At 39.7% G+C, this 13958-nt stretch overlaps 1 protein-coding gene across 5 annotated transcripts in view; it reads right to left on the bottom strand.

The window, feature by feature from the left end:
- The window catches only part of LOC116321017 (5-hydroxytryptamine receptor 3C-like), a 39918-nt gene extending 28031 nt beyond the window's left edge, over positions 1 to 11887 (bottom strand). For 3 of the 5 annotated variants that reach the window (XR_004199494.2, XM_039606512.1, XM_039606511.1), the window contains exons 1-2: positions 11365 to 11887; positions 4971 to 5132 (exon numbers count right to left, since the gene is read on the bottom strand). Coding sequence is in view for 4 of the 5 variants with exons in the window: in XM_039606512.1 (XP_039462446.1) it covers positions 4971 to 5058 (88 nt within the window). In the remaining variant the exon portion in view is untranslated. The remainder of the gene's footprint in view (positions 1 to 4970; positions 5133 to 11364) is intronic. The other 2 variants (XM_039606510.1, XM_039606509.1) reach the window with 2 other exon arrangements.
- Positions 11888 to 13958: the final 2071 nt, after the last annotated feature.

Below are 13958 nucleotides of genomic sequence, written 5' to 3'. Positions count from 1 at the left end.
CCCAGAACACCGGCTTGTATGGATTAGCAGCTAGCCTGGCTTTAGCTCCTCCACGCTTACCCCGCTTCCGCGTCCTATCACACCGCTTTCTATGTTTCCTCTCGGGTGTTGCCTCAGGTATAGTCAAGGTTTTCCTCCAGCTTCCTTGGCGTAGGAGTCCAAGCTCACCGAGCACACTCAGTAGATTTTTCTCGTAGCGAGAGATATAGTTGTGAGTATTCCGAGAGAATCGTAATTCTAAAAGACACTGCTGCTCATACACACACTTCTCTTTTACACAGTTTACATTCGCGCTACTACTATAACTATTACTATTACTAATACTGTCAATATTACACAATTGCACTGTTTCGTTGCTAATAGAGGCCGCCGCAAGCTCCGGTCATAAAACTGACACCAGACCTCTGTGATAAATCTAATCAATAGTTTTTTGATGTCAAAAGAGGGTTTTGCACTGGTGCAGCCCACAAATCTGAATCTGGCTCTAAACGTCATGACAACAGCTATGATTACTCATTTTGTTTTTAACTTTGCGCTAACTAAATATTTTTATTTCCTCTCCTGGTGAAAAAAAAGTGGCGGAACATCGCTGTGACTGTGTAAAGACTACACCTCTGATAAGGACAGTTTGTTTTACTGTCCTCCTACCTTGGCCTCATCTACTGCCAGACTGTGGGTCTCTGAAGGATTTAAAGCGCTGACAGCCAAGAAGCCATTACAGCTCACTGAGAGGATAGCCAGCAAATTGGTTGGCTCACAGGAGCAGTAAATAAGATGGAGGAGACCCTTGTTTTTCGCCTTGTCAATAGGGCCTTAAGGCAGTGATGTCTTCAGTCAGAATTTAAATGTGTTCACAAGTCAGGGGAAAAAGAAGAAAGTTAAATTAGACTTGGCTTCAGCTTAGAGAGAGCATAAAGATGCCGGCTCTGAGGTCGCAGTTGGAGGTTATATTTTCATTATGAGCTCACGGGGTGTCTTCACTCAAACACTCACTCTTACTAAAAGTTTGTTATGCTTTCAACAGATCTGTTGAAGTATCATCTTCACTTGAATTATTAAATCAATTTTAAACATACAAGCCTGACCATTAAAAGGCAAAAGGCATCTGGTGAGAACTGAACTACATGAGCAACATGACATTTGTTTGGTGATTACTTTAGTCTTCTGAAGAGTTCTACAGTGACTCTGTACTTTGTGTCTGGACATACTGTAATGGTGCAGGATCATATTAAAAACTGCTTAGGTTACACAGCTTTTTTTCTCTGTCTTGATCAAGCACTGGGAGAGCCATAAAAGTGAAATTACAGCAGTCACTGTAAAATAAATTCTTACTTGAAAATGTATCATTAACCCAAGGGGAAGTGAAAAGGAGTTACACTATTACATGTGCCTAATTTAATCTTTTAATGATGGCAGTCATTACTGTTAAAGCTTTTCATTATCATAATCATTATTACAGCAGCAATAACAGAGTGACTGTGGCTACAGGGACGGCAAAGGGCCTGAAATAGAGCAGACAGGATATAATGGCCTAAATTTGTTAGCCATTAATAAGAGTGTGAGAAGCACAACACATCAAAAGGCATTTCAAATGCAGAAATGGAGGGAAGTCAAACATAAAAAATGCTGGACATTCAGTGTTCATAAGTGGTACAAACTGTTACTTTTTCAAAAGATTAAAAGATATGGATTAGGACTAACAAGGAGAGACTGGCAACCGTTCACACTAATGGCCAATTCAAAATCACCAACCCAACCCTGTGCATGCATTTGGACTATCTGAGGAATGTTAAATGAGGAATCTCGGCATTAAAGGTCAAGGTAATGGAAAAGGTTTTTGTTCATCCAGAAGAGCAGAGAAAATAGCAGCAATCTTGTCCAACTTCTAATTGGGTGAGCAACCCATCCCATAGTTCCCTGTACATGCCCTGTACTTAAAACCCCTGGTGGGCCCATTTTACAAGCGCTGCTTAAATGACTGTAACTCTGTCATCGTTTATGCTAGAGAGAAAATGTGATGGTCCAATCACAGGTAAAAATCACGAAGCAGAGAGGTAGGTGTGGAGAAGTGCCAACGCCCAAAAAAAGGCCTGGAGATTTAAAAAACTGAGTGGGCTAGGCTCCACATATTTAGTATAGTTCATATTTAAAGTTGATGTTGTGTTACATTTTGTTCATGCTGAATATCAGTTTCCACTTAAATATAAATCTGAAAAAACAGAGTCGTCTTTTTCCCCCCACTTTAAACTGCTGTTCCATTGTCATAACAATACAATAATGTAAAATGACTGGGAGATATTGAAAGCTAAGGTTATTCTGAAAAAAGGGCAAAAGTATTCACTTATATTGTGATTTCTGGCCCTTTTACAGCCACAAGTACCAAATAAGTACAGGCGGCCTGTATGATACTTTGTTAGTAAAGTTTTAATGTCTACTCAACGTCATAGTGGAGGAAAGAAGTCTTTAATCGACTGTTAAAATTGAAACTTTTAACCTCATGAAAAGAAATGAGCTGTCTATGATTTTTATGTTTATTTAATAGAAATTTATCAAGAAAAAAAAACATTCTGGACCAATAACACATCAATGTCCATTTTAGTATGGAAAATAATTATTTGATCCATTACTAACTAGCAAGAATTTGGCATAAGCATTAGAGATGGCACGATACCACTTTTTTATGTCCGATACCGATACCGATATCATAAATTTGGATATCTGCCGATACCGATATGAATCCGATATTGTGTTTTTTAATCAATAAAACTGTTTTTTTTTAATATCTTGCTGCATTTTGTATAAGTTCATACTCAAGTTTAAATAAACAACAACACTAAAGCTATTCTGTTATACCTGTGTGTAAAAAATACACTGCACCCAAAATATTTCATGGTTCAGCAACACTGATCAATCTAATAAACCTTACCTAACTTAAAACCTAACTTAAACCTGCTCCATCCTCCCTATTCTGGTATTTTAAAGAGTACTTAGCAGAAATATTAAGCAACCTAACTAATAGGGTTGCAAACTCCCAACAAAAAAAAAAAAAAAAAAAAAAATAGGAACCACCCACCCTCCACCTCATGATGCTTAATCGATGTAATCAACTTTAATTTGATGCAGGGTGGAAAAAATGCACAGAAACAAATTATTTTTCAAGAATAATTAAATAGATTCAACATCTTTCTTCAACAGAATTGCAGAATTCACAGATGGAACCTTCCCAAAGGAAAAAGTACTATAGCTTACTAGGGTATATAGACTTAAGAGTTACTATATATAGTAATGGACTTCTATACATTTTACATCAGATTAAAACTTTGGGTGTAAGATTCAGATAATTATTTATTAAAAGCTACATATTTTAAATGAGAATAAGAAAGAAAAGTATGTCTTTGTGCCCCTTTTCCTGTTCATGCCCTATCGGCCCCCCTGGCTGCACTTTGCTAGATCCGCCCCTGCACAGTTACCAGCCGTCAGCTACGTAGAAAACGCTCCTGGTGTAGAAAGTAATATTAAATAAATTCTAACAACAGCTTATCAAGCTTAAAGGTGCTGCTGTTGTTCAGCCGCTGGTTTCCTCTTTCTGGTGCAAAGTGGGCCAAAAACAAAGAAGAGAGACGGACTCGCGACAGAAAAGCCGATCAGCTGATCATTAAGCAGTTTCACGATTGAAGTAGCGGCAGGAAGGTGAGGGAGAGAGAGAGGCAGTCGCTCCATATATCGGTTGTTAAGCTTAACGTGGGAATGCTTTACAAACATTCAGAGATGAACTTACACACTTGCTTTACTTCTCTCTGGGATAACTTCCTCGGAGATGAAATGCTGGTTTGGTAGCGAGGCTACAAATACACACAGCCGCTCTATCACATGAGGCATACTGCTGCAACGTGCTACGGTTATGAGCCGAGTTACGCCGTGTTGCAAGTTTTGTGAGATGCTTTTTTTGATACTTAATGGATCGGATTACATTTTTTATTTTTCGCCGATATCCGATCCAGTAATTTAGGTCAGTATCGGACCGATACCGATACGTAATATCGGATCGGTCCATCTCTAATAAGCATACAATCTAACAACTTAAGGATAAACAGTTATCAAGCCAGCTTTCACAATTAATTGCACCACTTTGTTGAAGGGTATTTAATTGCACTCCTAACATGTCTACATCATTAACCTCACCACCACAGAAAGACCAAAGAGCTGTCTAAGGATGCCAGGGAAAAGATTGCTGACCTTCAAAAGGCTGGAATGGGCTGCAAGAACATCAGCAAGCAGCTGGTTGAGAAAATGACAGCTGTTATAGTACAACTGTTCACAAATGGAAGACAAAATTACCGTCAGTCACTCTCATTCTGAGGCCCCACTAAAATTCCAATAGCTTTCCTGACTAACATAATTTTCTTAACTTTACTTGGAAATTTACTTACCAAGAATGCACCAAGTGAAAAACACTGATTATCTCTTATCTCTCAGTTGGTGTGTTAAAAGTAGAACAAATGGGCAAGTGGATGGAATTGATTTGAGTAAGTCTGACAAGGGGCAAATTGGGATGGCCACACAACTGGGTCATAGCGTCTCCAAAACTGCAGCTCTTCTGTGGTGTAGACAGGTACTGACCGCTGAGGTATCTATCAAAAGTGGTCCATGGAAGAAATGATGATGAACCAGCAATGGGGTCATGGGTGGCCAACCCTCACTGATGCAGGTGAGGAGTGAAGGCTGGCCCGTGTGGTCCAGTCCAACAGACGAGCTACAGAGAATCTGGTTCTGATTAAAAGCCGTCAGTGCATCACAGTTTGTGGGATAAAGGGATGCATAGACACAGACCAGTCACGGTGCCCATGCTGATCCCTGTTCAGCATCCAAAAGTGCCAACAATGAGCACATGAGGATTAGAATTGGACCTGATGAATCTGATGAATTTCTTTTACATCACATGGATGGCTGGGTGTGTGTGTGTCACTTACCTGGGGAACTCCTGGAACCAGGATGTGCTACGGGAAGAAGGCAAGTCGGTGGAAGCAGTGTAAAGCTTTTTCTGGTCCTGCTATCCATGTGGATAATACATGAGCCTTAACCCTTTCGTTATGCTTTGCTGACTGTGGCCTCTTTCAGCAGGATAATGTGCCCTGCAACAAAGCAAACAAGGTTCTGGAATAGTTTGAGGAGCACAACGAGTTTGAGGTGCTATGCTATATACGTAAAACTGAAAAAGGCAAAGATATGAATGAAAGATAAAAGGTGCTGACTTATGTATTATGTAATTCTCGACTTGCATGTAGTGAAAAAAATAACACCAACACCATGAATGGGTGGTGCAGAGTAACAGCACAGTAGCATACTCACACCAATTTCAATAATGCACTGAGGATAAAAAAAAAGAAAGAAGAAAAGAATAAGTTGGCATATGTGAATCTCCTGCTGTTTGCCTCCAGCAAAACAGCAGGAGATTCACATTTACAACATCCATTTTTTTATGCACAATAAATTATGAACATTGAAAGCCCCGTTCTGGAAATCAGTAGCATTAGCATGCGTCTCCTGTAGTTTAATGTACAAGTGCAACAGAAAACAGAAATGATAGTTTATGTAAGTGCGAAACCCGGTGAAAGGTAGAACTTTACTCATACTATCTATTATATGTGCAATCATAAAAAGAAGAGCTTATTAATTTATTATTATTAATTTTGTAAAAAGCACAAAACAGAGCTCTTAAACTTTTATTTGATTTGATTATTTATTTATATTGAATTAGATGGCACTGACGAATTCTAGTGTTTGGTCACCTTTGCTACATCTACATCTATGTACTTGTTATACATGTTAATTTACTGTGGAGGGTTGCTGTCTAATGGTCCTAATGTCCAAACAAATATAGCTGTGAAATGGAAATGGACTGGTTCTTATAGTGCCTTTCTACTCTACTTTATACTACAAGCCTTGAAGTTCAGTATCTTGCCCAAGGATACTTTGCCATGCAGACTGGAGCAGCCAGCGACTGAACTACCAACCTTCTGATTAATAGAACCTGCACTACCTCCTGGGCCACAGCCACTCCAAATTTAAGCATTAGCCGCTGGTTTTCTAAAATCTGATCAACTTGCTTTACCATAAAATGATCCAGGGAATTAACGTTATCTATTTTGTTATTCAATTCAGGGTCACAGGGGGACGTCATAGAGCTAGAAAAATAATAAAGGAAAGGAAGCGGTTAAATTAGGGAGAAACAGCTTTTCCTACAAGAACAAAATCATGGCAGCAAAATGACTTTCTAAAGCTAAACAGGAGAATACAACCACTCACCAGAAACTTTCAGCACCAGATAACTGACCCACTGACCAAATCTTCTTACCATCTTCTTTACACTTTGTGACTGCTGAGCAGAGTCAGCAGCACACTGTCTCCACAGGAGACAAAGGGTGGGACCTGACTGAAGGGGAGAGAGCAACAGCACACACGTGTTTCTTATTTCTCTAATTTATGCCTCTTTGTCTCCTCTGTCCTCTCTAATCCTGCCTGTGACCTGGAAATCAATCTCAGTATGTTATATTGAGTGATGTCTTAATTCCTAAAATGCATTAAGAGGACAAAAGACATAGGACAGACAAGGCTTGCTGGATGCACAATAGTCGAGGATGTACAGGTGTATTCTTTGCAGAACTATAAAGAGACTAACAATGAGAACGTCTCACTTCGTCCAAAGACCATTTCCTTTCCGCTTCCTTTCGCATCTTCCCGTCTATGTCCTGTTGTACATCAGTGAGGAGAGACTTCACTATAAAATATCGACCATGCAAGTTCCAGTGCCATGACAAGACCACCTCAAGTAGTATACAGAAATAATCTCCAATGAAATGAACTTTGCTATCTAGCAAGGAAACAGGCATGAGCGAGATAGATGTACCTTGGATGATTACACTACATCTATGCCACGATACTGATGACACGCCTACACAGACAAGAAATCCCAGTTGCAAATGGATGGCACAACAAAGCCACCTTAACAGGACAAGACTCAGCTGTACATCTGCACTTAAAAGTGAAAGGATAGTCTTTCGAGGATAACTGTGTTCACATTTTGGACCCAGAAGACATATGGTTAGAAAGATGAGTAAAGGAGGCCATCTACGTAAACAATCATCATTGAACAAAGGTGAGATCCTTTCTCAGTCTCCGCTCACACTTTGCCTCAGGTGACCTCAATAGTTCGCATGATGGCCAAGGTCTCGCCCTCAACCCACAGCTTAGCTCATTTGATGACTCATACGATCAACAGTGGGTCAGTGACCCTCAGAACCACTTCCAGGGAGACAACGCCCACTGTGGGTTAAACATCTGGGACTATCCACCATTTTTTAGAACAGAAGAAGCCTCTTAAATAAGGTGGAAAGTCTTCACAAACCTAAAGTAGTCCTGTTGCCTTCACTTTCAAGCTCTCAATACCTAATATTTATTTCTTTACATTTTTACAATAATTCCGTTACTACCGATAATATGATGTCATCAGTGCATGCTAGCACACACAGATCTTCCTTTTAATTTCATTTTTTTAAGTAAAAAACAAAAACTAGAATATTTATAAACATTTAAGTTTCTCTTTATCCTAATTCTTACAAATATGCATACAGTTATTTGTATCTAGCAAGATTAACAGTCTGTGCATCTTTCATAGAGACCTGAAAAATGACAAAGGAAGAGAGTAAAATATCAATCTAAATTATAATAGAGGCAAAACAAGTAAAAAATATTGCTGAAAGACATTTGTGATTGTTAATATATTATTTCCTGTTTTTTTAATTGAGCACTGAAACAAACAGCATGCCAACATCTCACTTAAAGTGAAATGTTAATATCTATGCTTCTGAATGAATCACACAACTATAAGAGCCTAATTTTATATATGTATAACAATAAAGATACAGAAAAAAAACATGCAGCAAATAAGTTTATCGCGTGATAAACAACCTTTTGTTTCTGGTGATAAGGAATAAAAACTTATCACCTGCTATCTAAAGTACAGCCATTCTCCATTCATTCTTTTTCCAATGCTTATCCAGTTCTAGTTTCCAGATGCAGTGTTCTATGCAGAGATGCACAGACCTCCCTCTACTCAGTCCCCTCCTCCAGCTCTTCTAGGAGGACACTGAAACATTCCCCAGCCACCTGAGAGGCATAACCTCTCTAGCATGTTGTGGGTCAAGTTTTCTAGGCCAGAAATGCTTCATCTACAAGTTGTCCAGAAGGCAGTCTTGTCAGATGCATGGACCTGCTTGGATGACAACAGGTAGAAATTGAAGCAGTTCATGTCCAATGAAAAGCTTGAAATGTACATGTAAATGTACATTTTCCATGGAACAGGACATGGTTAACAACTTAAAGATGTTCTGCAGCAATGGAGGTTGATCAAGCCTTGAAAGGTGACACTATCAATTCCTACAGGTGTCACAACTTTTCTGTATTATTTACAACCCCCTCTGTCTGCATAAAGCAGTGTTGGAACACAATGTGGTACCATACCCTTGTGAGCATTATTTGAACAGTACTGTATTGCAAAAAGTACTGTGTTGTTATAAAAATGGCAAGAAAAAGGCAATTAACAATGGAAGAGAGACAGAGTATCATAACACCTAAAAGACCACAGCTTTAAGCACAGCTTTTATAGTGGTTGTTGCAAACAAGTTTTAGTTTGAAATGTAAAGAGAAGACTTTGAGTTGCAGCAAGGAGGCCATTAGTGAGACGCCACAATAGGAAAAAGAGGCTTGCGTGGGCCTTGAAACACAGCCAGACTACTGAAATTTGGAATCTTCATTTCATCATACAGGATTTTTGCACACTGTCGAGTAGGCGAAAGGATTATTCCACAGTGTGTGATATCAACTGTCAAACATGGAGGAGGAAGAGTGATGGCCTGGGGCTGTTTTGCGAGATCCAGGGTTTGGTGACTCGTACAAAGTGAGAGGCACCCTGAACCAAAACAGATGAAAAACTATGCCAGAACTACTGTGGGGAAAAAAGTTAGAAGAGTGAAAGTAAAGCAACTAAAAAGTGAAGAACTTTCTTAAGAATATTTGGTTTCCATTTTGGTTTATAAAAGGATTCCTGATTTATTTTTGTTTTGATTGGTTGTTTCTTCTATGCTTTCATTTCACAGTACAATGAGACATTGAACTAAAAATAACCCGCGATAGGTGAAATCCGCTTTATTTTTTACAATTATTATAGATGTTTTAAGGCTGTAAAACCCCTCACTACACACTTTATACACTTTTCTCAGACAGGCATGAACACTTTCACATTTTCCTCTCTTGTTTAAACACCCTCAAAGTTCAAACCTTCGTAGAAAAACAAGTCCAGTATTATAGAATGAAACCAAAGGCGGTTGCCCTCGACAGTGCAAAATGTTTCATTGACATTGCTGTGTTTGTTGGGGAGAAAACTTACAAACATACACCACTGCTAGTGATTGAAGATTTATGTAAATTTGACAAGCTGAACGCATTGATTGACAATGGTCTACAGCTGATCAGAACACAGAACACAATGCGCTGTAAAAAAAAAAAGAAGAAGAAGAAGAAGAAGAAAAGCATGCAAAATTGCAAAAAAACAAAAATCTGCGAAGCAGCGAGGCCGCAAAAGGTGAACCGCGTTATAGCAAGGGACCACTGTATATATATATATTTCTTTTAAGTGACACTAAAAGTCAGCATTCTGTGGGGAACTGTCACCAGCATAGACCAGCAGCATGCCAACATCAAAGAAAAGCACGTGTTCATCTGTGATTTGTGAGTGAGAGCATCCATAAGTGTGCATATTGTACTCATGAATGAATACACTACGCTTCTATTAAAACTCAATTCAATTTCTTCCTTATCTTGGCAGTCGCATTCTTTCTGAATACACCTGATAAAAATCACAATTATCAAAGCAAGCCACAAATCATTACCAGTGAGAATTGTTAAGTTCCAAGCACAGCAGCTGAGCTGAGGTGAATCTATTACCGAGGCATTCAAGTGCTAATTTAAGTTTCTGCTGGCAAGTTGTGGCTCAGCTTGCATTAAATAACAGAGAAAATGTTATTAGAACCAAGGAGATTGTTTTCTATAATGGCTTTCCTGCTATTTGTACTCACTTTAGTGCAAAGAAGAAAATCTTGCCATGCTTTGCCTGCTTAAATCATTTTCAGCTGTCTGGAAGAAAGTCCAGCAGGATGTAAATATTCAGCACACATTTGATTTCATCCTGAAGTAGAGTCATGTTCTGTACACTTTTGCTCAATAATAGAGCACATGTTCTTCTTGTATCAAGTCTTGCTTCTGATCTTCTGACCCATTAGAAAGCAAACTGATAGTCAGTTATGAGACTTTATCATCAAACCAGAAGGACCAGGTTATGAGGCCTTGGGGATTTTGGTTGTGCTGACCCCAGTGCTTGGAAAATATCCCCATGAATAAAAACAGAGTGTGGACTGCCATTGTTGATTTGGCTGGTGCTCCATAGCAACCAACGTCCCATAACCTCATGTGATTAACTGCACCTCCAACCGGCTTGATTTCTCCTTTCAGCTCACCTTCCCAGGAGATCCTGTTCACTCCCTTTGAAATAACCCAAGATAACATTAATGATCCTTGGTCTAAAGAGTATGCTGTCTGAGAGCAAATTCTCAATCAGATACGGTCTCAGAAGAGGCCCAATAGTGAGATTAGCAAATAGCTTTTCAGTAAACGAGGAAATAATTGACCTTGCAGTGACACTGGGCTGAACAACCTGCGAGATCAGCCTTGCTGCAGTATGCAGTTGTGACATGCCGTTGAGTGCAGGACTGATTTGCAAGTATGACTAAATTGAGACGTCTGTTTCACAGACTTTGATAACAAAACATTAACTCAGCAGAAATCCCTTCTCCATGGAGAAGCATTTTTGCTTACTCAGAATTTCCACATAACAGGTTCGTTGGATTACTTTTGTAGCACCTGCTTCCATCTTACCCTGAAAGTAAAGCCTCAAGATTTTAATCAAGGGTAGCTTTATTTTGCCAGGCTTCAAGAAGCCAAATCAAGCTGTTTCAGAACAAATACTGAGGAAATATTGCCCAGTAAGTTTGCAGCTACAGGTAAGATGAGACAAACAGTTCATCCATCCTTATGTTCCTTAGGCTTGTTTGGACTTTATTTGACATTTTTTTAGTTTTTATGATATTTATTCTTTAAAAATTTTTTTTTTTTAACCTGAAACAGAAGTAAAATCTCTGCCAAGCACTTCTGTACTGCTATGACACATAAGGAAAGCAATTCATTATAAGAAGTGGTGGCATTCAGTTCAAACAGTCAAGCATTATGAATCTACAAAGTTAGTGGTCATACCTGATGCAAGAAAACCTAAACTTAAACTCCAGAAGAAGAAACTCAGCACAGGGACTTGGCATCATCAGGTCAATTTGAATTTCAGATCAGGTGAGACAGACCTTCATGCTGTCATGGTCCTGGCAGGCCTCAGGGTTGCTCCTCCTTGAAAAGAGAGAGTGGGTGAATGCACAAGCTCACTCACTCTTTCTCTACTCAAAGGTGGAGTTGTGTGCCAGCTCTCCTTGCTTGTTCTCCTTTGTTTCGCATTTTGATTGGTTTGTCAGTTTACTGCTCTCTCCCAGATTATCGTCACCTCCATAGTCTGACCTGTCTGAAGCCAGAACGCCTTTCAATAGGTCAGTTAACACATTCAGTTCTATTTAACTGAGTTTTCCTGCTGGTTGTTCCACCTGTAAGTAGAGTTGGATGTCTCGAGACCACTTTTACGTGGTCTTGGGCTCGTCTTGGTCTCGGCTGACTTTGGTCTCGGTCTTGGGCTCGGTCTTGCGTTCTCAAATCGACGTAGTGTTCGGGAGATTTGGAGTCAACCATCAGCGGAGCGTGGGGGGGGGGGGGCATACAGGGCTTAAGCCAGGGTCATTTTTTCAGAAGCATGGGGTCTTTTGGAGTGTAATTTATTAGTTAGATGCCTGACTGACAACTGTATAAAACAAAAACACACGAAGCACAGAGCGCACCGTCGTAAATTCCCCCTAATTTTGGTATGATCCGAGCTCAGGCACTAGGTGACTGAGCGCAGCACACATGTGAGCGAGGGGGGAGAAGCTGCTCCCTGCGAGTTTGCTGCAGACAGAGGAGAGTTTGACCAGGTACCAGAGCAAATCATTCGTACTGTACAAATAATGTAAATATGACGGTGTATCACAAAAGATTGATATCAAACTGATCACTTGGTTGCGTTACTTGCTCTTCGAGTGAATCAACAAATGGATAAATAAAAAGCCGAACGACAATGCTGATTTTTTAGAGAGTCTTAGCTTACATTTCATATTTTCAGTTCTTACCCTCCACGCAGGGGCGGATCTAGAAGGGTGGCATGGGGTGGCAAGTGCCACCCTAAAATGATCCCTTGCCACCCCAAGTGCCACCCCAGTTTTGCATATGACAGTGTTGTTTATTAAAATAAGATAGCATTAACAGTTTGAGCGTAGTTACAGTCAACAGTGAATATAAATGCTAAAACTGAAGATATTGGATAGTGTTCCCCCCCTCCACCATTAACAAATGGTTCAGCCCATAGCAGGGATCGGCTTTTTTCTTGTTTTCAGTAGCAAGCGATGCTTATGATTGTGCCAGAGCACATTTTGAACAACACCATGGGAATTTCGGATTTTACACAGGTGGTTGGATGTTACACTCTGGAAATGGAAGGAAGGTGAGTGTTGTTAACCCTCTGTGGTCCATGGACACGCTGCACCTCCAAATCACATGACTGATCTAAGCTGACATAAGCTGCAGCCACGCTGAGTCTCTGTTTCAGCCCACATTGAAAGTTCGGACTTCAAAGTTTTTAAATTTTAATTACAGGCCAGTAAATCCAGAGTTGTGGTAATATATATAAGCCACGCTTTTTACTAAATACTGTCGTCACGTTTTTGTGTGTGTGTGTTTTAAGCGTTTTCTAAGGAAAGCGCGAAAACAGTAAAGAAAGGAAAAAAAGCCACCTCTTTCCTATCGGTGGAAAAATGCACCATGTCGACCAATTTTTTAAAAAGTCAATATGTGGGATTTTGTTGTTTAGGAAGAGGGAAAAGTTTTGGGAGTGACTAAAACTTTTCGGCAGCGAGACAGAGCGAGCGAGTGAGAGAGAGGGAAAGAGAGAGCGAGAGAGTTTTTAGATGTGGGAGATTTGTGACGTTTAGTGTGGAGTGTATACTTAGTGTGTTGTGTTGTCTTGTGTAGCTGTTCTGTTGTGTAGTCGTTTTGTTTTGTGTGTCAGTGAGGGCACTAATGAATGTCACAAAGGCACATTTGCAACGTAAACACTGTCACTAAGTAGAAAACCAGCGGAGTGATACACCTCCTGTTGTCAGGCCTGCAGGTTTGTCCCTGTGCTGTTCTCTTCTGTCTTTTGGTGGGCAAACTTTTTTTTTTTTTACTGGCACACATCATTTGTGGGGCATCTTATTGCGAAACCTGATTGTTCTCTCATTTTAGTTTTAGTAATATTTTTAAATGGTTGTACAAAATGAAAAGAAGGCAGGTGTATTGGCTGCATTTTTAGATAAATAGTTGTATATGTTTACAAAATGTACAATTTATATTTGCATTTCAAGTTATAAAAAATTACTCAACATGTCTGGGGTTTTTTTACAGTAAAAAATACTACTAGGGTTTAAAGTTCTTTGTGTGATTTCAGATCAGTAATAGTACTATTAATAGTAATAGTAGTATGTCTGTGAAGGTTCTCAGTCATCCAGGTCATCGTAGTCAAAGGAGTTTGCAAAGAAAAGCGTCTGGACTTCTTTGAGTTGCTTGAAGACGTTTCACCTCTCATCCGAGAAGCTTCTTCAGTTCTAAGGTCAAATGGCCGAGAGTCCCAGATTTAAACCCAGTGGGAGTATCCCCCCAAGGAGGGACAAAGGACCCCC

The sequence above is a fragment of the Oreochromis aureus genome, linkage group 23, assembly GCF_013358895.1.
Source record: "Oreochromis aureus strain Israel breed Guangdong linkage group 23, ZZ_aureus, whole genome shotgun sequence".
Classification (NCBI taxonomy): domain Eukaryota; kingdom Metazoa; phylum Chordata; class Actinopteri; order Cichliformes; family Cichlidae; genus Oreochromis; species Oreochromis aureus.
This window is presented reverse-complemented; position numbering and strand designations above follow the sequence as displayed.